Source organism: Xiphophorus hellerii, chromosome 6 (genome assembly GCF_003331165.1).
Source record: "Xiphophorus hellerii strain 12219 chromosome 6, Xiphophorus_hellerii-4.1, whole genome shotgun sequence".
NCBI classification, from domain to species: domain Eukaryota; kingdom Metazoa; phylum Chordata; class Actinopteri; order Cyprinodontiformes; family Poeciliidae; genus Xiphophorus; species Xiphophorus hellerii.
In genome coordinates this window covers 21,639,824-21,665,296 of record NC_045677.1, presented here as the reverse complement: position 1 = coordinate 21,665,296, position 25,473 = coordinate 21,639,824, and the positions used below count along the sequence as shown (strand labels likewise).

General features: G+C 40.6%; 1 protein-coding gene across 1 annotated transcript in view; it reads left to right on the top strand.

Annotated features, from left to right (window-relative positions):
- The window catches only part of LOC116722020 (receptor-type tyrosine-protein phosphatase F-like), a 184,606-nt gene that overhangs the window by 100,461 nt on the left and 58,672 nt on the right, over positions 1-25,473 (top strand). The window contains exons 10-20 of the mRNA XM_032566101.1: positions 362-495; positions 965-1,109; positions 6,157-6,462; positions 7,587-7,780; positions 14,053-14,079; positions 19,016-19,133; positions 20,131-20,703; positions 22,083-22,183; positions 22,291-22,515; positions 23,725-23,753; positions 25,316-25,394. Of these exons, the coding sequence (XP_032421992.1) occupies positions 362-495; positions 965-1,109; positions 6,157-6,462; positions 7,587-7,780; positions 14,053-14,079; positions 19,016-19,133; positions 20,131-20,703; positions 22,083-22,183; positions 22,291-22,515; positions 23,725-23,753; positions 25,316-25,394 (1,931 nt within the window). The remainder of the gene's footprint in view (positions 1-361; positions 496-964; positions 1,110-6,156; positions 6,463-7,586; positions 7,781-14,052; positions 14,080-19,015; positions 19,134-20,130; positions 20,704-22,082; positions 22,184-22,290; positions 22,516-23,724; positions 23,754-25,315; positions 25,395-25,473) is intronic.

Genomic DNA, 25,473 nt, shown 5'->3' with positions numbered 1-25,473 from the left:
TTCATCATGATGAATCGATTCCTGAAATAATCATCAATGAATTAATCGCACAGTTAACTACTCCCTTGAGTATGTTGTTCTTTTAGCAAATTAGCCTTTTTTGAATCTGTACACTACAATTAACGATTAACACATTAGTTAATGATTATTTAACAAAATAATTAATCACAATTAATCTGATGAATCGTTTCAGCACTATATTTAATTATTCTTTGCCATTCAAGATTTAGCACTGATTGTACTTGTGCGTTACATAAATTCCCTGTGAAATCCATTAAAAATTAATGTTCCATGTGACAAAATGAAACCTTTTGTAAGCCTGTTTGCCTCCATGCTTTAACCCGTGTTCTCCCTGCGCCAGTTCCCGCGCAGCCGTCCAGTTTCGAGGCCGAAGCCGAGCTCGACACCCGGATCTCGCTGACGTGGCTGTGGCCTGTGCAGGACCAAATCACCAAGTACGAGCTGCAGTACTGGGAGGCCGGCTCAGACAGCAAGGTTAGCATCAGAACACGACGTTCAGACCGCTTCATGTCGAAAATTATCTCTCCTGCACAGCAGCTCGCCCTATCGCTCTCTCCGTCTGCTGCTGAATTTGTCTCGTTTTCCACAGTGAAACTGCAGACGACTCTTACTCTTCATGATGCAACCCCTCTGAGTGGGGAGGCTGTGTTATTGTAGTAATGTAGTCGGCTCCCCAGCTGATGAGAAAAACCTAGTGTGGACACAATCTGCTCTGTTACTCTCTTCTGCTGTGGCCGTTTGTTGGAACTCTGGTGGACCGAACCAGTTGGAAGCTGGAGGCCAACTTGTTTTTGGAACAAGCTGCTTCTGCTCCCTTTGGCAGTCATATATGACTGTTTGCAGTGCAGTTGAAGATTGTATCATTTTGTTATTGTAGAGCACATGAACTAACTCGGGCAGCACCACTGATTGTTGTTTTCTTTTTTATTATTTTTCTCTCCAGAAACACGTGACGTTCGGCCCGGCGGGCTCCCACTCTGTGGATGGTTTAAAGCCTGACACCATGTACTATTTCTCCCTGGCAGCCCGCTCTGAAATGGGTTTGGGTGTCTACACCCAGCCCATCCAAGCCCGCACTGCTCAGTCCAGTAAGTGCTCCATTTTTCTTTCCCCAGCGCTGCCTCTGTCCTCTGTCTTTTCTGCTTGTTAGCCACTAACCCAGTGATTTCAGAGAGTCACCTCCAGGCGGCTGAAGCAGGTTCAGGTCGTTCCCCTCAGTGAGTGAAACAGAGAGAGAGAGAGAGAGTGAGGGGCAAAATGTGAGTTTTATAGACCTTAAAACAGAGAGTGTGAGCAACTTGAATGTCAAATCAATCTGAGAGCAGCACATAATGCTGACAGAGCAGCCATCCCGGTCAGCTTCCCCGCTTCCACCACCTCCCCTCTGTCGCCAGCACTAACCCCCCTGTCCGTCTAGCAGAGGGCAGGCCCTGTGTCAAAGGTACGTTTAATGTGTCTTGTTCCCACATTTCTGAGCTGTGCTGTGTTGCCTTGCCTCATATCATTATGTGCTTTTACAGTGCCAGCATTCAAAATGTCACTCGTTTGATTTTATTTTTTTATTTGCTGTGTAGGCACAATGCTTGTGCCACCTCACCCGGAAGGGTTGCTTCACCACACGCTTTCTTTGCACATAGCTGTGAGGGGGAAATAATAGATGCTCATGATTGGTTATTGTGATCATTTGAATAACAATGTCTTGCAAAACTGATCATATCCCATTTTGCTGCATTACTACCACCAAATTTTGTGTGGTTTTGGGATTTTATATGATCACGTTACCCATTAATCTTTCAATAGTTTTAAATTCATTTATCTTTAAATATCTTGAATCAATCAAAGTTGGCCTTAAATACATTAATCATCTTACTGTTGTAGAAATTTTTAATCTTGTATATTTTTGTTGTTGTTTATTTTTCTCTGACTTTTCTGTCAGGCAAATGTTTGAGTCACATGCAGACAAATTCATTGCGTTCTGTGACTCAAGGCAGTTGAGGCAACAGCTAACTAGTGCTAATACATTCTAGCTAACTAGCTAGCTGGCTCACTTTTGTTGCCAACCCGTACGATGCTAGGTTCATTTTGTGCAGAAAAAACCTTTAAACTTGGCACTATGGGGGGTTTGCGATGCTTGATTGTAATAAAGAAAAACCTCCCACCATCCCCTATTATATTTATAGTTTTTTTGGTCATAAATTTAATTCAAGGTTGCATTGAAAAGGTCTTCAACAGTCTTAAATTTGACTTGCTGAAACCTGCAGATACCCTGAGTATGTTGTGCAGCTGTGATTTATAGGGGCAATAAATCTCACATGGATGGACTGCGTTTCTTTATTATGTCATCTGTGGGTAGGTGGTTTGGTGTCAGAGTAACAGGGAATGAATACTGAGGGACACCACACTTTTAGACTTTTATTTGTTAAAAAAAAAAAAAAACAGTTGCCAACTACAGTAGATGTCATTTTGCTTCCACTTCAAAATGATGCACTATTTTGCGTCCTTTAACATGAAATTCTCATGAAAGGCTTGTAATGGAGAAACATTTGCAACGTTTTTTAAATGCTTCAGTAAGATACTGAACAAACTGACTAGAGGACGTTTTGGAGTCATATGAGGTGGTTCCAAAAGCTGACTGAGTGTGATGGACCGGAACGAGGACACGTCGCTCTGTTGGAGGTGGAACAATGGAAACAAACACAGAGATGCTACAATGTGGAGCTTGTTTCTTCACAAAAGACGAAGGCCGTCCGAGCAAAGACTCCGGCTTCCGGGAAGCAAACAAACACAAAAGCGGACCTGTTTAATTGTGGAACGTGATCAAATTGTGGTGATTAATAAAAGTTAATCATGAAGTTGGTGTCAATTAGCGGCAGCTGATTTGTGGGCATTCGCACCGGTGTGCACGTTTAGAGTCGCTGTTTGGCTACGTTTGAAGGATCTTATACATCTGTAGAGTACAGTAACTGGATTACATTGCAGATTTCCTTTTTGCTTTTTTTTGTCATACCTAAATATCTCAGATCATCAAACAAATAACATCAAATAAAGATGACCAGAGTAAATACAAAAAGCAGTTTCTGAGGAAAGCTTTCCCCACACCTTCGTTCATTCATACATAAATTGTGATTAGATTAATTTTTTTGGTTGGATTTCACTCACATACACAGGGATGATTGCAGTCTGACATGTGACATTTGACTCCAACACAAAGTAGGCTTAAATACCTCAAAAGAGAACTGCAAATCTCAAACAGATAAAAAAAACTGAAGGAAAAAAAAAGAAAGTTAGCAACATCTATCTGGGAAGGGCCACAAAGTCGTTTCTAATGCTTTGTGACTTCAGTGAACCATGAAATGGTGGTGAACCTTCCCAGGAGTGGCCAGTCTACTAAATTTACGATAAAAGTGCATCGTAGTCTCCTCAAGAAGCTCATAAAAGATCCCAGAACAACATCTAAAGCACAGCAGGGCCTCCCTCATCTCAGTTAGATTCAGTCTTCATGATTCAACAATAAGAAACAATGAGCCAAAAGAAAGAGACAGGAGCTCCTTCACCACTGCAAAGATCTCACATTTCTCCAAAAAAAAAGCGACTTGCAAGCTGCATTTTGTATTTGTTCTGTTTCATTGAAATTAGATTTTTTTAAAACATTAAAATCTGGCCAAAAAACATAACATAACGAATTTTCACAGCAGTTAGAAATTCTAATGTGTAAATTTTAATGGAAATAAGCTAATAAATGAGTTAAGTTTTACCAAAATCATGCATAAATCTTGTTGTTGAGGCATGATAATTAAACAAACAGAATCAGAATAACAGCGAGTCCACAAAACTCAGAGAAACAAATCTGAGTTGCATGCTGTGGTGCGATTCAACGCCTGCCAGCAGCCTTGGGAAGGTTCTGCAGTGAACAGGCGGTTCGAAATTATTCCTTTCTCCAGGGCTGCATTTCAATGTTCAGCACTATTTTTTAGGAGTCAGAGCAAGCATCAGAAGTAAGCTCCATTTACCTTTTATTTCTGTGCTTCACCAAGCTCAGCTGAGGGCTTGACACAGCTGCAAGATACTTGACCTAAAATTGAATGGGAAGGCATTGATGTGCGAGTGATTAAGATGGGTGAAAATCAATAGGTCGAGGTGCGGTGAATGTTCAGATTTTCTCGCTTTGCCAAAAATTAAAGCCGAGGATTTTTCCAGCAGTTCATGTACAAAGGTTGATGCTGAGTGTGTAGGTTGTTGGAGTTTTGTTTACACCATTAATGTTGGGGAAAAATGGTGAACAAATATTCGCATTTGATTTGTTTTAAAAGCAGATCAAATTCCGATTGCTGAAAGTTTAAATATATCTGGATTTGAGTTGCAGTCAGTCGCCATAATTGCAAGTTTTCTCTGTTTCCCTTTGGTGTTGTCCTCCCCAGGTCCACCTTCACTTTGATCTTCCTGATTTTTGATCTGGAGCTCAATAGCAGAATCATCAGTCTGCCACTTTTTTTCCTCAATACACAAGTTGCTGCAAAGTCTTTGTAGATCTTCTGCTCTCTCACTTGTGGATCAGACACATCTGCACATCTGATTATGATTTATTTTATTTTTAAAGGTGAAGTTTTGTGTGTTGGCATTGGTTTGTTAGATTTCATCTGCATGCTTGAACAAAAAATTCTCCTATTTTGTTTAAATATCTTATTTTTATCAAGTTGAACATATTCATGATACATTTAGCTGCATGAAATATTTGAATGCTGTCGTATTTTATTTTCAGTTTTGTTCTGCTTCTTGAAAGTGTTTGGTTTCTGTTTTTTTCCTCCAGACTCGAGAGTTTAAACATTTATACTTCAGCAGATTATTAAACTAATTATTTTAGATAATTTTGGTTATTTTCATTTTGTTGAAGTTGAATATTAACTCAGAGTGAGGAGGACTTTAAAATGTAAGATTTTAAAATACGTACCACACGAACTTTTTCACATTTTTTATTTTTGTATCCCCACACAATGATGCTGCCTCCACTGTGTTTCACAGTGAAAATAATGTGTTCATGTTGTGCCATCTCCCACATGTTTGATTTGCCCAAACATGGTTGTAGTAGCATTATGCTGTGGGATTTTTGTATATTAGCAATAAAGTGCAGTATTGTCTATACAGAGAAGAGAAACTTCTTCTACATTTCTATTTGTGTCGATCTATTACATAAAATCAAACTAAATACATTCAAGTTTATTATAAAATGAGTAACAGTTCCAGTGGTAAAAATGTGCAGTTTTTACACCTTAATAATGTAGTTACTTAACTTTTAGTTCAGTTGTTTATCTGTGGGTTAATGACAGAGCATCATATAGTGGATTATACCTCAGTATTTCCTTTTTTATCTGCAGAAATTGCAGTGGTAACAAACCAGATGTTACCCGAAGCCATCTTAAGTGTTATTGATCGTAAAAGCCAAGGCCGTATGCTGTCTTTAACTGCCCATCTCAGCTGCAGCCAAGCTCTCTAACGAAGCCCAGAGCTTCTGCATCACTGTGTTAACACCAGTCCACAAAGTCACGCACTTGTTCACAATCTCACACATCCGTGGCCCGTTTATTGCTCCCACCGCGCGCTGCAAGAGGCAGCACGGGGGGCGGTTAGGGACAAATTACGTCTTCATAAAACACACGGCCTTGTAAACTTTTTGGCACATCTTATATTCTGTCCGCCTCACCCTGTGATTTCATTGCCTCCTGCATAAACGTGGCACCAAACATGGCTTAAGCTTTGGACCGATAAGGTTTTTTTTTTTGCATCCAAATCTCTCAGTCTGGAGGTAGCATCCTGTTTAGTATGGAAGCTTTTTGCATTCAAACTTGAGCAATTTTGTGTTTTGGAAGAGTGCAGGAATGAGAATGCACATTAACAGTCATAAATAAACATTACACCTACATCTCTTCAAACTGATATATAGATTTCCTACATTATATATTATATTAACACAATTTAACACAATTTAGCATTTTTCAGAATGGAAATGCAAATGATTCAAGTTGAATACTCAGCAAAAAGCTTCCTTAGTTTTGTCATGTTTTGTGTGCATTTTTAGTTTATTTTTTGTTTGCTTGATCCGTGGCCTTCCTTCGTGTGGTTTTGCTCCCCCCCCTGCAGCTCCCTCCGCTCCACCTCAGGAAGTTCACGTGGTCAGCCTGACCTCCACAAGCCTCAAGGTGAGTTGGGTGGCGCCGCCTGCCGACAGCCGCCACGGTGCCATCGTGCGCTACACAGTCAGCTACCAGGCTCCGGCGGGAGAGAACACGGAGCGGCGCGATGTGTCCGACATCGGTGCAGACGCCACCAGCCATGTGCTGGTAGACCTGGAGAAGTGGACTGAGTATGAGGTGTGGGTGAGGGCGCACACTGATGTGGGCCCAGGCCCTGAAAGTGCCCCGGTCAAGATGAGAACCAAGGAGGATGGTAGGTTTTCTGCAGTCGCTCGCTTGAAGCAGCCTGTCACTGATTTCCTTCACCCTCCTCTTGCTCGCTGGCGGTGGTAGCTGATTGGGATCACCGTCTTTTTCCTCCTGTCTCCATCTTGAAGCTCATCACTCCCTGGGGTTCAGTGCTGTGTCACTTTCCTCTGCTTGTGCTGTGTGAATACTGTCTTTTTCTCCCCACACTAAAGAACAGAAGTGGAACTGATCTCGCCTCTCTTTTCTATCACTCTTCTCTCTCTCTTTTTTTTTCCCAACACGTTTCTCATTTTGTTTGCAGTGTGATAGAGGGCGGCTTCTCCTAAGAGAGAGTCGTCTATAATTAATGTGTTTGAAGTTTGCTGCAACACGGCTAATTTCTTACTAGAATTAAGGGCACTACAGACATGACTAGACTACATGCTGTTGGGTATGTGGTGTTTTGGGGGAAGCAGGAGCCTTAGAACATCTGAAGTGAGTGATCAGATTTATAACTGTTTCTAATATCACTCAAAGTTATTTCTGATAGTTTTTTGGTTTGTCAAGAGAAGATAACCCAAGTAAGAGAAGAAAAAGGAGGAATTTGTTAAATGAATAATAGCAAAAAAGTATAACCAATGATGTTTATGGGATAAAAGCAGTAACTACTAATGATTTCAGTCTTTAGGTATCAACAATTTCTGCACATATTTTGGCTTAAACAAAACTTTTTTCCCCATGAAGTTGGAGGAAATTCTGACCCTTTCACTCATTTACATCATGTACAACAAATGTGTCAAAATCCTTTTCATTTTTGGCTACATCAAGATCATAAATGTCTGGTTGTGGCAGAATATATTGCCTACTAATTTTGTTAAAATATGGCTTTCTCTGAATTTGACTTGTACTTCTAGAAGTAAAATTTTAGGATCCTTTAACATTGAAATAATTTGGCACTCACGGAAAAAAACTAATTTGATTTGACTGATGAAATATTTCACTGTTACTTGAGGGACTCCGCCTGTGATTTGTGTGGAAGATCACCACTGGAGCATATATTTTGACTGTGATCTCTCTTTTCCTTCCTGGTGTCTTTAATCTCTTCATGTCACTGTTTTGCACTTCCCTCCCTCAATGTTTGGTTTGCAGTGCCCGGAGCCCCTCCCAAGAAGCTGGAGGTTGAGGCCATAAACTCCACCGCCATCCGCGTTACTTGGAAGCCTCCTATACAGGTGAAGCAGCATGGACAAATCAGGGGCTACCAAGTCATCTTTTCCCGACTGGAAAACGGCGAACCACGAGGCCAGCCGAACATCATGGATGTTGCTTTGCCAGAGGCGCAGGTAATGGATAGTTTTTTTCTAGTGCAGCTTTTCTTTGTCCCTTCTTGACTCTCCTGTCCACATTTCATGACTCTGTCTCTCTGCTGTCCTCTCCTCTTCACACTTTGCTTCTCCTACACCGGGCGAGACACATTGAAGTTTCTTTCTGTCGACTGCAGTATCCTCCCTTTTTTCGGTTCTCGTAATCTTTTTCCACATGTGACATTTGACTCTAAATTGGTACCCAGCTCCCACAGCTTTGGATTAGCTGTCAGAATGAAATCCACTTAAATTCTACAGTAATAGCTGTTGGATATATTTTCTGTTCGTAACATCAGGATGTGGCTTAGTGAAATCAATGCAGCCCCCCTTACGGTTTTAACACCAATACATATGCACTGCCTTGTTACCATGCTTATAAATTAAAGTTATTTCCCTGACACTGCCCCTTTACACGGTAATGCGAAGTGCACTGAATCGCCCAAAGCCGCTGCAACACCATGAGATGGATGAGATTGTAATCCTTAAATGGGTCTCAGAGATTCATGAATATCCTTAAGCCATGAAAACCCAACTCTCAGCCTCCTGAATTTGCAAATAAAAGAAACCCGCTTATAAACCTCCTGCTGGTGTTTGTTAGTCATAACATTAGTGTTTATGTACTTTAACCTTCTGTCGCCTTTAACAGAAGCATGTGATTAATATTAGTATCCACTGCATTCACACCAACCTATTCAATCCAACTTGATCTATTTAATCTGTTAAAATATATTTAGCCCAATATATTCAATACAGTTGATTCCCATGCAGTCTTAAATTTTATTGTCAGATTCAGGACCAATTATTTGAAGTTCCATTCGATCCAAATAGTAGCATAACACAACACAATCAAATTCAAGTGATCATTTAATGACAAAAAATTAATACCTTGCAGCAATTCTTCAACCAGATCAAGCATTTGGAGACAGTGGAAAGGAAAATGCTGCCTTCTTAAAAGGAAGAAAGCACCAGACAAGCCTGGTTCAGTATGAGGTGCCATTAAAAAAAAAAAATTAAATACACAGATAAATGGGAAGTTATCCTCTCTACTGGTGTTTGTTCTTGACACCAGTTTGCAGTAACTCAGTGTTTTTATTTAACAGAACAGCACACATTTAACCTTGTTTTTGCTTTCTATGGGAAAGAAAAACAAAGGCTGTGCAAAGTTAATGGAAGCAAGACCTCCGTTATTGGCTTCATTGAGGAAAGAGACACAACTAAACACAAAGGTACCTGGCCAGGGATACTTTCTTTGTACAAACAAAGATTATGCTGTTTCAGTGTCAAAATCTCAGTCACTCTTTTTGACAAGACAAAGGAATCAGCTAGACACAATAACAGTAGTCCACTAGTACTATAAATGGCACTTAAAAACAGAGTACACAAAAGTAATGGTCACAATAGCCCCATCATCCATTGAGTCCAAGAATGGGACATGGTTAAACCCAACTCTGAGCCAGAGGTTATTTTTGCGGAAAAGATAAATGTTAAAACAAAAAGAGTATTCAAAGTTCATGTCAGCAATAGCTCAGTTAGTGAGTGCCCTGTGCCTAAAAGTATAAAGAGCTAAGCAAAGAAGCGCTAGACGAGTGGTACTTTCTTTGGGTAAGAAAAGCCAAAAGTGCACGCAAAGCTAAAAATAAGCTCTCTGTCTGCAAAGGAAATGACTGTTACGGTCTTTACTCAATTCTGATAACTTTTATTCATTTTTAGAAACATTTAATTTCACCACAGGACTGTTGTAATGAGGCTAATGCGGACCCTTTGGATTTCAATCTTGTGTAAACAGATTTTCTATAGTTTTCACACAATGAAATTAAATCCATTAGGTTTGACTGGAGATAGCAGAGAATATGTGGATAAAAACCTGACTGGCACACAACATATTGTCCGTGTCTCTACACCTGGTCAAAAAGTGAGCCCTGATCTCCCAAACACAGCGCAGCCTTTGTTTAAGAGCAGTTGTTTCTGGCAGCTGCTGCTGACACTTCATTGTTATCTGACTGTGTGTAGGGGAGTGCTCGAACAGCCGGGACAGCTCCGTTTGGTATGGAAACTGGGAAAAACATGGTGGTTGCTCATCTTCTTTAGAGTGTTTTTCTCCGTGGCAGCACGTTCCGCATGAATTTGTTTTGAGTTGTGAAAACTGAACTGAACATGACCCTACTTGTTATGCAAACAATACTCCCTGCCATGTCTCATTTGGGGCGTACAATAAATATGAAAGCTTGCTGTAATTTGGCGCACTTTATAGCTCACGTGTTCCAGTCTCTTGCTTGGGACACCTTTATCTGCCCCCTCCGTGGCAGACCTTGGAGTTTTCTTCATTTTTCTCCTTTCTTTCCCAAGTTTGGCCTCCTTTTACCCCTGTTCTGCATGAAAGTTGGTTGAGTAATTACCAGGTCCTCGCGTGCAGGTCGGCTACCCTTGGTTGAGTCATCTCAACAGACTCATCATTGAGTAGTCAACCTGCAAGGACTTGCCCGGACGTCATTAGAAGACCACACAGTCAGACAACAATCTCTTATCCTTTATCGTTCAACTGGTTTTAAAACAATCCCTCCCTTTTCACACATTTTCCCGTTTTCGTACCTCAACAACAGAGATAACATGAGCCAGCATGCTTCCTGCAAAGATCAGCCCTGTAGTAGGCGTTCCAGCTGGTCGGAAAGAGTTCGTGACTCATCCTGAGAGTCATACAAATCCTGCAAACGTACACCTGTAATTGATAATGAATCAATGGAAGAAAACAATTTTCCTATCTGTTGGCACATCCCAAAGTGTTTCTCCAAAGAAATTCCCTTAATGTCTTGTGAAATCAGTTTTATAGCCGCCCTTTCACCTGGATTTGATGCGCAGCGAGACTGCCAGAAGGAAAAGCAAATACCACATTTTCCAGGTCTCTGAAAGCATACCGCAACCTCACCTCAGACTTCAATCACAACCTTAAGCCATGTGATTGAATTGCAGATCCTGTCACCACCACTACCACCTCCCCCTGCTTGGCCCTTCTCTTTGTCTCCATGTTTCTGGATCCTTTTTAGCCTTTCTCAGGGTTAGCTGAAACGCTGGAAGAGCTCGCCTGAGCGTGGGCGCTTTAAGCGCTTCTTTTCTTTTCAAGCAGGATCCCACACATCGCCCTCATTTCCCTGCTAAATTTAAACCAAAGGCCAAGTTAACAGTATGATGTTATCAACCCTTTGCAGCCGCTCTCCTGTTGGAGGAGTGACCCAAACCTGAGCTGGCAACCCAACGCCAGCTCCATTGTAGTGCCCTCGCAGCTACATCCAGGCTCATTCTCACATACAACATACTGGAAATTTCACTGGAAATGGTTGAATATTTGAAGCCTTTAGCGTCACTCCATTCTTCCACCCAAGTTTCCCTTTCTGCCCGAGTTTGCCTCCATTCAGCACCACTTTCCAGGTTCATTTGGTTTGACCACTCATGCATTTTTGTAGTTTATGCGAGCGAGGTGATGCTTCACTGCCTCTACGGCCTTCGCTGCCCCAGACTGGAGTTGAATGGAAATTGGTGGTTGGGTTTGGATGGGAGGAGGGGGGACAGGAGAAAAGAAGCACCTCAGCTCGTTTCACTCCATCAATCATGACAGCTCCTTCTCTTCCACATCACTCGTTCTCTCCTCGTTCCCATTTTTATAGCCACACATCTCAGCCCATGTCATCACATTTGCATTCACCCGCCTGCAAATTATACCGCTCCGTTTCCACAAACGACGCTTATCAGCAGTGATGTGTTTTCAGCTTGCGTTGGTATTCAAAATATAAATGGAGGATAATTTATAATTCTCCTGTGGATTTAGGCAGAAAGCAAAAGCAGTTGCAGCTGAAAGGGGATTAAGCCCAAGATGCAATAGGAACTTGTGAACCTTAATGTGTTTGCTGTTCTGTTGACATACTGAGCTGAATTGACGGCAAACAAATTAAGCAATTAGGAACATCGCAAATTGTTAGATGTGGAGTTAAGCAGCAGCTGCTCTTAAACGCTACTTTTAGTGCCCCGCTATGTCAGGGGAGCACAGGGATGCAGATTTTGATGTGCCATGTGTTTGGGCTCGATACAACCGGGACATCAACCAGACTTAGCTCTTATGTCTCTTAACAGTTTGGTAATAAAAACCATCCGCTGAGAACCGGGTGGAGACTATTTAGTCTTTTATATGAATTATGATCATTGTCTCTGCAGTTTATGACTCACTGGTGTGTTATTGTTAAAGTCGGGAAAAACAAGAACTTTAAATTTCTACTGAGTAAACTTTATGAGTTGTTCGCTTTAGTTTACAAAAACTTGATGGTTAATGACTCAGAGTTTTTCAAGAAATACACAAAAGTTCTGAGTCTTGATTTTGGCTACAAGGGACAGTAGGTAGGTCCCTCTGAGGGGTGGCTGGGATGTGCCTTAAAGAGAGGTTAATCTGGAATTACAGTAGCTCCCTAAGGAGATCCTTCAGGCATGTTCCTGTGGGATAGGCCTCACAGAACTAGATATTTTTTCTGGGCTGGGATAACCTTGGAATCCCTTAAAAAGAGGTAGGGACAGGATGTCTGTGTTTTACTCCCAGATCCTGTTGGATAAGCCAAGGCAGATAGATAAGTTAGATAAAAATCAAAAGAGAAACCTATTTTTCAAAATTACTTCATATTGTTCTTATGTATTTTTTGTATTTTATTTATATATTTGAAGGCTCAAATTGTCATTTTGTCAATTTGTATCTGCATTTTGTAGCCTTGCTTTGACATTTGTCCTTTCCTACATGTAAACTGCTGTAGTCAAATATTTTCATAAAAATAAATAGTAAAAAAAAAAAATCACGTAATACAATTTAATTTACATATATTTTGTGAAAACTTTATTCTGTTTTATCCTGGTGAGTTGATCTTTACTCCCGACCCCACTAGGGACAAGGTGTTGGAAAATGGATGGATGGATGGAGTTGATCTTTACGAAATATGGTAATATTAATGTAATAGCATAGGTTCTACATTTTACCCCAAGAAGTTTAGTCAGTAAAGTTGTGATGAATTGAAATATAAAACAGCTAGAAATGTACCTTGAAATCATCCAAAACTCAAAAATCCAACCTCTTTCCTACCAGACTGCACCATACCAGACAGTCCTTTGTCTGGAAGCTGTCACTCAATGAAGACTGGGCAATTAGTGAATAATAAAACCATTCAAAATAATCAGTATTTCCAACAAAATGTCACTGGCATTGCAGTTCATTCAGGCTGCAAAGGGCGAGAGAGAGCAAAACTATAAATTTCTTATCCCATGTATTCTAGTTCAATTAATTAAACCCAAATACATTAAATCAGACATGAAACTATAATTATGTATCTGTAAATTTAGGTGATACAAATGGTAGTTTGGCCCTTTAACAGTTATTTATTCCTGATGTGTTGATGCTATTTTGACCTTACCAGTCCCCTCCTCCGTTTGCCTCTGCTCTGCTACTTCTCCCCCAGTGCTGTTACAATAGTCGCCCACGCATCCTCACCTCCACCCTGGCCCGTTTTCTCCTCTCTACTTTGTCCCTCATCAGTGTCACCAGTGTCATCTCTCCTGCCCCCGTTGTCAGCCAGGCCACCCATCAGTGAACTCCTCTGCAGTGACTGAGCTGGTGAACACCAGCCGTTGCGTTCTGCATCAGCGGGGTTTGATGTCACAGGGCTAACACAGCGGCACTGGTAATAGGATTTCATGCTCGACGCTGACGGAGCCCCGCGGCACCGAAATGGGCTTTCACTTCCCCCCCGGGAATTACTCGGTCGAGCACAGCGAGCAGGGAGAACATTTTGGAAACATATATTGAAATGTAATGAATAAAGGCTCTTCCTTCCGCCTCCGTTAGGGGAAAGAGAAACGCTTCACAGACTCTGCATAGTTTATGTCCACAATGAGGCAGCCATCATAACCAACAGAGGTTGCTTTAAATTTCCATGGATTCAAAAGGTGAATGGGGAAACAAGGCAGTGCATTGCAAACAATGATTTCACAACCATTCCTCTTCGCTTTTCTCCAATTTATTTCATGCCACTCAGCTTTCCGTCATTTCTTTATTTCCTTCTCTCCATCTCTTCCATCACAGTGTTTTTTTTCCCGCAGCATGACTCTATTGACACCTACATTCATCTGCCAGTGAAAAAAAGACGAGTGCTTTTTTTCCCTTGCCTGTTGTGTTTCTGACTCATTTGTTTCCCCGCCCTGTTGTCCTGTGTCTTCTCTCCCATCAGTGGAATATTGAAGAGTCCACCGAGCATGTGAGTAGCCCTCATGTGTGCTGCTGGGGTTTGTCTTTCAGGGCAGGTTCTTCTCCCCTCTGCAGTGTTTGGGGTGCTTGTGTGTTTTGGATCACGAGTCTTTGTATGTGTGTGTTTGTTTCTGTGTAAGCCATGCCTGTAATCCACTCAGTGTGAATCCTCATGAAAGATCATAACCCCATCACAACCGCAGCCAGTAACGTCTGCCCAAGTGTTTTGGCGTGTGCGTGTGTGTGTTTGCATGCTCATTTTTATTTTTTATCAGCACAACTGCAACTGCAGAGCATGAGTGTTATTCCACTAAGAAATGTGTTCAGGTCAACATTTTATAATAAGACAAACTAGTAACAGCTGTGCACTTGCAAATGTGGAGGCCTGTGGTGCAGTGTGCATGAAGTGCTAGCAACCACTGAGTGTACACTGCAGTCAAAAGGGTGGGTGTCACCATCTCAGTGTGACGCTGACATTAATCAGGCTCGCCTAACCTGCTGTCTCCCCCCACCGATCAAGATGACATGTCTATCTGAAGGGAGGTGCTGCGGGGTTTTATCAGCTCCGCACATCTCCGAGGTTTCCACCAGTCTTTCATGTTCTTTTCATTTGCCCGGATGGCAGCTCTCTGCTCCATGGCTGTCATGCAGCTCTTTGTTATGGCTTATTACCTCCTAGAAGTCGTATGGCACAACTGTAAATGCAGAGCCACTTACTATTCGTAGTCAGGAATTGAAGAGAAATGTGGGAAGGTGCAAGGTTTGGAAAGGGGGATACTGATATGATGAGACGATATACAATATGTGGAACTCAAGAAGGTGGAAAATGAGATTTCAGCAATATTTTGTTTCTACTCACAAATAAAGATTTCATAAATCAGAATCAGAAGAAATGTAAAATTAAATACCCCTTTAGTGTAGGACTAATAGGAAGCTAATAACTTTATCACAGTTGGCGACAAAAGTTTAGTTGCTTCCAGTATTCTTTCAGTGCTTACAAATGATTTGTATCTCATCTCATACTCTGTCCCAAATGTTATTTTATTTCTTTTGGAGAGATATAAGAATGCATTCAGCTCACAAAATTAGATTATACTCAATATTGTATTTGCAAAAAATAGTGGGATTAAGCTATATTTTGGGTCAAACAAAGGATTGTATGTTTTACAAATCAAGTGGAGAAATTTTCAATCACAAATTGTGTTGTAAAGAATTGGTAAAATAAAAAAATAATTTTAGTTTAGTTCTGATAGGAAGCTACAAAAGCTCATTTTAACGGTAGCCTATTGTCATTAGCCGCAAACAGTTAGCCAGTTGCTGTATTCTTATAATGCTTACTAATAATTTGTAACTTGTCTGTTCAAGTTTGTTTTATTTCCTACCAGTAAAAACTGCAAAGTACTGATTTAACAGAACTTGTGTTAGAAATGAATAAGTGTGTTAAAATACTACTGGCTTACAAAATATGATTTTACCCACAGGCTTCAGGTGAACAAAAGGAAATTAGCTTTTAACAGCTTTTTATGAAATACCAAGGCTCAATTTTTAATCACACAGTGAGTAAAGGTCTTCTGAATCACTAATTGTGATTTAAAAGACACCAGATAACAAAATAACTTTTTAGCTTAGAGCTGTTAGCCTCATTAGTAGCTAAGAGTTAGCCAAAACTCACATTGCTTCCTAATCTTTTGTATTTTCTCTGTTGGTATTTTTTTTTTCTGCTTGCTATCACACAAAACAATTCAGATTTTCTTTAATAATGGTGCTCTGTAATTTAAGAAAGTATACATAATTTTCTGACTTGGAATGTGAAAAATAACAGCCTCAAAACTCTACACTACTATATTATACAGAAAAAATCTGAGCACTTTGAACATAACAGGTGTTATTTATATTATTACAAATACAATTATATTTCTTTATAACAGTATAGCTTTCTGTCTTATTTATTCAGAAATTTGATGTTAAGAGGTGTAACCTATTTTCACTATAAATGCATATTTGTTTTCGCAATAGTGTGAATGAATAATTCATAAGTTTGTAATGAAAGGCTTTGAAAAAGTTAAATGTTCATGAGTGAAATTAAGCCCAAGGATAAAACAGTGCCTGATTTGAATTCATAACCTACAGCAATGCAGTGCCATTGGCAGACTAGAAGGTGTGCAACTGATGAGAGAATATTTATATCATTAGAGACTTCGAGTTTTGGCTTGGGGGTAAAAAAAAAATGACCTGTGAACATCCATGGCTCTACCCGAGACGATTACTGCAGTCTTTAATTAGAAACTGCAACTGCGACAGTTTCAGCCTGTCAAACTGGTAAAAAGGCTCCAACACCAGCGCTTTAATCTGTCCCTTTAATAACTGAGGCAGCAGGGTGTGTGCAGCTGTTTGGTTCTATGCGATAACGCTAAGCTGCAGAAACCTGGTCACAGATTCCCCCTGCAGCCACATGCCCAGAGTCAGACTTGGCTCGTGTCCCTCTGCCTTTAATGCGTTGATTAACACCTGTCAGACAGCGAGCCGGATGCCGTCAGAGGATGTCTCCCGTTTCACACGTCTCTGTTGTTTGCTTAGCGTTCTGTTTGCCAGGTAGCTAATGCAGTGGGACACGCCACAGACAGATGTCAGCAGCAGAAACATCAACATGTCGGTCTGACCCTTGCTTAGCAAGGAGTTAGATTATAAAGCTATTTTTAAAAATGTTAGTGAATCATGACACAAATATTGTAAAATGAGTATCATAGATAATATCAAATATTGCCTTTTGGCTAAAAGAAGCAATTTTATTCCTATCTGCGTCACTAATTGTCTCTTGACACTTTCCATTCTTGTGAGGATTGTGGCAGGGAGTTTCATAGAAAAGACTCCATTTCTATAACTTGATAATCTTTGTAATGCCCTTTGGTGCTGCTCTAAGCATTTGCTCTGAAGGAAAACTTTGAAGCTTTGCTTTCTCTACTTTGTGCTGAGTTTCAAAAGTGTTACCAGACCTGGGTCGACCTTGTCAGTGCAGAAGGAGGGGCCATCTCTACTGCTGCCATCACAGAGATTGTTAAAGCCATTTTGTATGAATAAAGTAATGAGACTTCCTCCATAAAGTTAAAATGGTTTTATTATACAGTAATTTAGCATTTTTCTCCCATCTCTCTCAAAGGTTAGCATAGGAGTGCTGAATGTCCCTGAAAGAGGAAGATGGTAAAAAGAACAGTTGAACAGAGCTAGCTTATATAGCCTGTTAAATATTCTTCTGTGTTAAGGAAATTAAAATTTCGTTAGCTACAGAAACAGTAATAGGGAGAAGCTATATGAAATTTTAAGTATCTGGAGTTTAAGTGGAGTTACAGCAGGAAGGCTTATAGGCATCTGTGTACTTGTCCTCTCAGTGGCTCCAGCTAGAACCAGATAACTCGAGCGTGTGTACTTAAGCCGCAGGCATTCATTTATTCCTGAGTCTGAGCTAATCAGCACTGTTTTCTCTCTATATGTATACTTTTCTTAGACTAGAGAGATTTGCTTATAATTTTAAAATTCAGTTTTCCAAGGTCTTTCAAAGTTTTTCACTGGTTGCTTCTTATTCATTCACAGTCAGCAAAAGCCATTAGAGGACATTTTACAAACACAAATCCAGTTTTATGAAGCCGGAGTCAACAAAATCTTCCACAATTTTAGATTCAAATCCAGAGACAGACATTAAAGTTAAAGTCAGTTTACATTATCAAGTATTTGATTAAGTAGTATAGATTTTGTTTTACAATGTTTAAATTGGGTGAAGTTAAAACTTTTCAACTTGAGAAGTTTTTGATAGGTGTTCTTGTCTATCAGTTTTAGCTTAATTTCTGCTCTGAGTTGTTTTCATCAGATTGGCTTTTTTTTGAGTCGTTATATTCAAGTAAGGTTAGCTGATGATTATTTCAAGACTCAATGAATGATGATTAAACTTATCAATCTATTCAGCCCTACTTCTGTATATTGTGGTACAAATGTTAAACAACTTAGTGAAAAAAAAACATTTCAAGCAGCATATTTAGGGAATTTTTTAACTACTGTTGAGTGTAACAGGAAGATTATCACAAAAACAGCTTTTGTCACTTTTGGAAGCAAAATATAAAGAAATCAAAAGTGACCTAAGCCATTTGCACAGGCCTGTATCTGCTGGTGAGTATGTGTAGTCAGGTGTGTGTGTTTGTCTGTTTGTTGGTTTACATATTGGCTTCGTTCAAGCGCACCGTGTTTAATTCCAGAGTGTGGGTGTGTTTTTATTCCGACTGATGCAGACTGGTGTAGTGAGTGCCAGCACTGCAGCAGGTTACACATAACAGTTGTTTCTCTCTGTTTGTTCCTGACTGCTGAGTTACTGATTTGTTCAATCACTTTAAGTGTGTCTGTGTTTTGTGCATAACACTGCATGGACGTGCAGCCAGAGGAGCGAAAATTCTAGCTTCATAAATCAAAGGTCTACTATTTGTTTACCAAAATGGGTTGAATTTCATAGTTTTCCGACTGTCGGAAGTGAAGATTTTTGTTGGGTTTTAAGAAACTGCAGTGCAGTGATGATCCTAAGCTCCTCTGGGTATAATCCCATGCTTATCCATGCGGCAGGCATGAACACTGACACACTGGTGATGTTCTGGTTCATTTGGTTTGTTGGTTAATGGGTGCAGCGTGTGCCTTACAGTTGGGCGTAGGAGTTTTTCTTACCCAAGAAAAATTTCTGCTCCTGTTTGTCTGCATTTTTTAATGTTTAATTTCTGTTTTAGGAAATTTCATCAAGGAATAGAAATAAATGGAGGAGGGGGTTTAATCTCATTCCGGTTTCTTTTGGTGCTGTGTGTTCTTTGAGGGGATGTGAGCTCGTTGACGGGGATTTTATTATGATTTTCATCAATAAGAAGGTTTTATTTTTATCAGGTTAATTGATTTCTTGTTATTTCACCGTATTACAGGAAGCTGTTATTGGTGGACTGCTGGCTGAAACGACCTACTCCGTCACTGTGGCTGCTTACACCACCAAGGGCGACGGAGCTCGGAGCAAAGCTAAGGTCGTCACCACGACTGGAGCAGGTTCGCAGCAGTTTTATCGACACTTTCATGCAAAACAGAGAACATGCACAGATCAGATGTTACAGTGACATCTTTGGGGCTTTCTGTGTTTGCCTGGGACCTATTAGTTAGATTATTTATAGAAACCCCACAGTAATATCTCTTTATGAATATACATTTAAGAAAGGAGTGGAGAAACCTCAGTAAGTCAAAATAGTTTTATATTTAAAGAAAAAACTTCATTATGCATTATTTTGTGTAATTTTTATCCGGTCCAGTTTATTAGAAAGCCGGGATAAAATATTTGAACTCTGTGGTAATTTGAGTTACTATTGATTAGTTGTGTTTTTGTACTTGTATGAAGGACAACATGCAGGTGTCCAGAATAATACTGCTTTGTAACGCTAGTATTGTTGCAGTGTTAGTACTGTTTTTGTAGATTCATATGTACATTCATAAAATAACTATTCAAATCTTTGGTTTATTCACCTTTACCCATAGTAAATTGTAAAATCTTTTAAGTGCAGCCTAATTTAAAATGTAGAAAAATAATCTGATTCATTGAAGGTTAAAATATAGCAATGTTGATACGACCGGGAAAAAAAACTCATCGTAGAGCAAAAACGTTTTATCAAAAAACATGTTTGTTTTTATAAATTGGTGTGTTTCCATTTAGTGAATTTATTTTCATATTTTCAATTTGCACAATTACATGATCAATGCAAATAGAGTTAGTGTAAAGATGACTTTGTGGAAAAGCACCACATCCTGTGGTCCTATTACAAAGATCCTGAGGACTAGAAATTTTAAATGCCAATTTAGAATTATAAAAGAAAAAATATGACTACAAGAAGATAGCTGCTCACCAGAGTTGACCATGTAAGCAACCCATGTTTGTTTTGAAGAGGATGACAAGGAAGGTGGTAAATAAAATCTCATTTTGGGGTCACTGAGCCTAAATTTAGCAGTGATTTTAAACATTTTGGAGTGTGGATTTCATTTTTTTTTGTCTTTTCAGTGCCAGGCAAACCCACTATGATGATCAGCACCACCATGGGAAACACGGCACTCATCCAGTGGCAGCCGCCTAAGGAAATGGTGGGTGAGCTGATGGGCTACCAGCTGCAGTACAAGCGCACCGACGAAGAGACCTTCACCTCACTGGAGCTGAGCAAAACTAAAGACCACCACACCGTCACCGAGCTGCACAAAGGAGCAACCTACATCTTCCGGCTCAGCGCCCGGAACCGCGCCGGCGCCGGTGAGGCTTATGTGAAGGAGATCAGCACGCCTGAAGACCTGCCCACAGGCTTCCCGCTCAACCTCAAGGTGACGGGTCTCACCCAGTCGAGCACGCAGCTCACCTGGGAGCCTCCGAACCTGAAGGAACGGAACGGCAAGATAACTTACTACAGGGTGGTGTACAAAGACATAAACAATCACCAAGACAACAGCAGCAACACCACGGAAACACACTTGACCATCGAGGGACTGAACCCAGACACCACCTATGACATCCGCGTTCAGGCTTTCACCAGCAAGGGGGGCGGCCCTCTGAGCCCCAGCATCCAGAGCAGGACCATGTCGAACGGTAGGGCGTTTATTCATACACACCTCACCAATGTTTGCTTTGAAAACACGACATCAGGGCTTTAAGCCCTCATGTGATCATACTTCATCATTCGTCCGTCAACAAGTCCATGTGTTTCATAACATTAGCTGGCGCCTTAACTTCTTCAGAGAACCAGTTTTGTCTCCATCTGTGCCACGTCTGTCTCATCTTTTTCTCAGTGTACCACAGCTCTGTTTATTGATTTACAGAGTGCTAATCTCATTATACGCTACAGTCACATTACCACGCATCCTCATCCTCCATCCCATTACACATAAATCTAAAGCGTACCAAACACATACCTCCTTGTGTGTTTTATAATCTTATAAACCTAAGATTTCTTATTAATTAGTGGATTGGTGCCTATTTTAAGACACAGGTTGCCTTCTCTACCTATCACTTATATTCCAGTGATCTCTGAGATCTCAGTCTGTTGGAAAACTATTCATACCACTTCAACTTTTTAAAGTTGAAAGAAAAGAATATATGGTATTACATTTTTGCAACACCTCACTTAAAATATGTTTTTTACATCACCCCCTCACACCCTCCCCACTCAAAAAATAGTGACCTATTATGCTTCCTTGAAGAAATTAGTATATGATATAGATTATGTCTATGGTCTATAAAAAACATATTCATCACATTTTTGCACAAAATAATTTTTAGATAGTGAGATTTTAGTCTGGTCAGTTCTGTTTATTTTGAGCTTCTTTCAGAATGAGCTGCTTTAGGGCGTCTTGTCACTTTAAATGCAAATCAGCTGCTGCTGGCCACACCTCCAACTCAATGTTTACACTCGCAGTGAAAATGACAGCACAGATGCGCAATTATACAACTGTACATCTTTGAAAAGCAAAAGTAGAGCCTCCTGCACAACCAACAAGAATGCAGAAAGTGGTTTCAGGATGGTGGGTCAGCAGCAAAATACTTGTCTTTTCCAGCAGCCATTGTACAGTGCATACAGTGGTAAAACCAGCTGACCAAACGTGCTGGAACTCATCAGGTTGCTAGGTGACGATGCGGTGCCCCTCGTTTGTGACATAATAGTCTAACAGCTCTTTTTCCAGGCAAAATCATTAATTTATTGCCAATAGGTGGTTGGGTATGCTTGGGCTATACTTTCAGACACAGCTGGAAGTATGAAAATGTGCAAATAGTAAAATTTGTATAATAGTCCCCCTTTAAATCAAAGCCCTAACCTTCCTCCTCAACTACGCTTTCCAATTTATTCAAATCCCAAATTAGGTTCATATTTGGTCTTCTGGTATTTTTCCAATAGTACACCCAAGCCAATAAATATTTGTTGATATATATTTTTTACTTAAGATAATAATTTTGAACAAATGTCTTTGCAGATTTCCCAACCCTTAACTTTGGTGTCAAGGCAGTCACAAAAACCTCTGTGTTACTCACCTGGGACCTGCCCGAAAACTACAAATCCCAGGCTCCATTCAAGGTACGTGTCAGTCAAAATTATCCGAAATATCACGGGAAAACTTGGCTTCTTATCACTTCCTTACATATGAGTGGAAACTCAAGTTTTCTCCCTTTTTGTTCTTGCAGATCTTGTACAACCAACAGAGTGTGGAGGTGGAGGGAAACCAAAAGAGGAAGCTGATCACACATCTGCAGCCAGACACCGACTACTCGTTTGTGCTCACAAGCAGGGGCATCATTGCCGGCGGTCTCCAGCAGCAGGTGTCCATCCGCACGGCCCCTGACCTGATTAAAGCCAAACCCGTCTCACAAACGCCTCAGGATGGCAAAATGACCATCAACTTGCCAAAAGTCCAGACGACCACCTCGCGTCAGGTCAGTTATTTATGTAGCACCATTCACACCTCCAAATGCCACAAACTTTCAATAGCATAATCATTGTCAGTATAATAAAAAAATGCAAACTGCTGTAGTTTGCTGGTGTGAGCATGATGTCTCCATTCAGAGGTTTTCCATCCCACTGGGGCCGGACCCTGAGGCTCACCCAGAACGCACTGGAGGGATTTTAGGGACTTTATATCCATTCTGGTCTGGAAATGCCGCCGGACGCCCTAGAATGAACTGGAGAATAAACGATCCGGTTCATGAATAATAGTAGCATTGTGGCTGTAAAGGCATCAATTACAGTTGCATCTTAATAAATAAAAATAGCATAATAAAGTTGATTAATTTCAGTAGTTCAGTTCAAAAAGGTTAACTCAATATTGATACATGACAGGTTTGCACAGATGCATGAAATCCTTGAAAATGCTTGAATTTCTATTAGGCATTTTCAAGGTTTTGAAAGTGCTTGATTTCTGTATAAAGTATTTGAATGTGTGTGATATTCAAACTGCACAGTTTTGTAATAAAGTGCAATTTAATGTTTGATTAAAAGCCTAAATTTGGAAAGCGTTACAGTTGAAACCACATATTTTTATACACCTAATAGAAAGACTGACAGCTTTTTCACAGTCTGACTAAACTTATCTTGTTTTTGGCTGATTAGAATTACCAAAAAGTATTTAATGGGACGTTGTTAGTTAGTTTACCTTGTCCCTGCTGTAGAATGTCAAATACTATCACAAGATATTATACTAGATATTAACAAGATATTAACAACAGTGATAAATTATATGTAATAGTAAATTGCAACTGTCGAATTTAGTTCACCATTGCCAAAGTGTGGCGCTGGAAAAGTTTGAAAACTTACCTTGAAAAGTAAGTTTAAAGTAAGTCAATTTTACTGTGGTGAAAGTGAATGAACCCTGGTATGGTGTGAAAAGGAATTGGGCTCTTCAGACTGTCACATATGTGAAAATAATCCGATTCTCAAAGCACCAGCCATAATCCAGATGATGATGGTGCCATCTTCTGTATGCATTATCATACAGAATCATGATATATATCATTAATCATGATATCTTACACTATGATGTCATACAGAAAATATGATATGAAATCTTCTACCACAATTTTTCCTTCCACTCAACTTATTTTCCATTTGGAAGGGTTGTGCAGATCCTTGCTGATCCAAATCTTAAAAACGGGTTTTGCTCATTTGCCGTATTAAAAGAAATGCATCCAGTTAATTTCTTTTTTTTTTTTTTTTAACCCCTCCAGGGGGTCTTTTTGTGGGCTCTAGTGTCCCTTATATGACAGTAGGCTGACAGGAAACGGGGAAGGAGAGGGGGGAAGACATGCGGCAAATGTCATCGGGTGCAGGGAGTCGAACCCTGCGACGGCCGCGTCGAGGACTCAAGGCCTCTCCCGCTCATTTATTAACCAGGCTGGCAATACGGGTCGCGCTAACCGCTACGCCACCACGGCACGCCCGCATCCAGTTCATTTCTAAGCAGTAAGAACAGGATTTGGGTCAGTCTTTCTTTGAGAGTTCTGGCTGCATTTTGACAATTTCAGTAAATTAACTAAAAGCTGACTTTGATCCACCAAAGTCAGCTTCAGAGTAAAACCCATTGGCTAGATGAGGTCATATTAAAGAAAATTGAAAAGGTGTATTTATAAAGGATCAATACTTTGTACTTTAATTGTAAAAAGATTTTAATCTAAATTAAAATAAAACGTTTCCATCTGTGTTGGTTACTCTGAAAAGTAAGAAGCTTCTCAAGATGAGCTGCAGGAAAAATATCAGCATCTGATCGATAGCGAAGCACTGCTCCAACTCTTAAACTGCAGCTTTTACTCTCAGAAAACTGATGATAATTTAGACTTAACATCAGGCTGAGCTGTTTTCTTTTGACATAAATTGTTAAGAGCTGCTAAGAGCCGGGTAAAGCCTTCACCTTTATGTACACACACTCACACAAATACGGACATGTCAGAGTAGCGCGGCGAGTTGATTGGTGTAAAGATTACTGTGCTGTCAAGTCCGGGCCAGGTCCAGCTCAGACTGACGGACGGAGCGGGTTGGCGATGGGGGGATGGAGGAGTCGAGGGGTGTCTTAGCTTGTGTTGGTGAGGAGCCGCCTTGTTATACACGTCTTCTTTCACTCCCAGACTTGAGTGACTGTTGAATCACAGATGCGAAGCAGAGAAGAGGAGGAGGAGGAGAGGCAGCTGCTTTCACTGTCAGCAGCAGCTCGTTTTACAAAATGCCGCAGTGGAGAGAAAACTTTGAGCCGAGAGAAAACAGTCGGGGCTTGACAGCGAGATGGAGCCAACGCAAATATAAACACAGAAACATGAGTGCTTTGTGTGCTCTCGCATGTATGCTCGTTGAGTTGGTACCTAACCTCCTCAGTTTGACCCTCCCCAATGATGTCCTTCATTTCCATCCATCTGGTTCTTGATAACAGCAGCACAGAAACTCATATTTGCTCTTATTAACCTCAGGAATCCTACAGGGATCTTCATTAGCTGAAGGCTCCCCTCCACTGAATGGTGTTTGTTCCGGTCCGTGTGGCAGATGTTCTTAGCGTTTAGCCATTAATTGGGGAACGCAGCGCCAATCTGCTGGAGTTCGACCTTGGGTGGACTCACTTGTGCGGTGGCGTCGTTCCAACAAAAGCATCTCCAAGTCTCCAAATGTGTCGACTGAGTCATGCTTTGTTTACTGAGGTCTTTTTTTTTTTCTTTTTTCATTCCTCATCAGATGGTTTTACATCGTGGTGGTGCCACAAACCCAATCGATGCAGCGGTGGAAGAACCCAGACGAGGTGGACCTGGAAGAGGTGAGTGCCAGGCGGGGGGCTGATTGGCTAATGTTCCCAGGTTACAGGGGTCACGGATAGCATTTTCCGCTCCAACTGG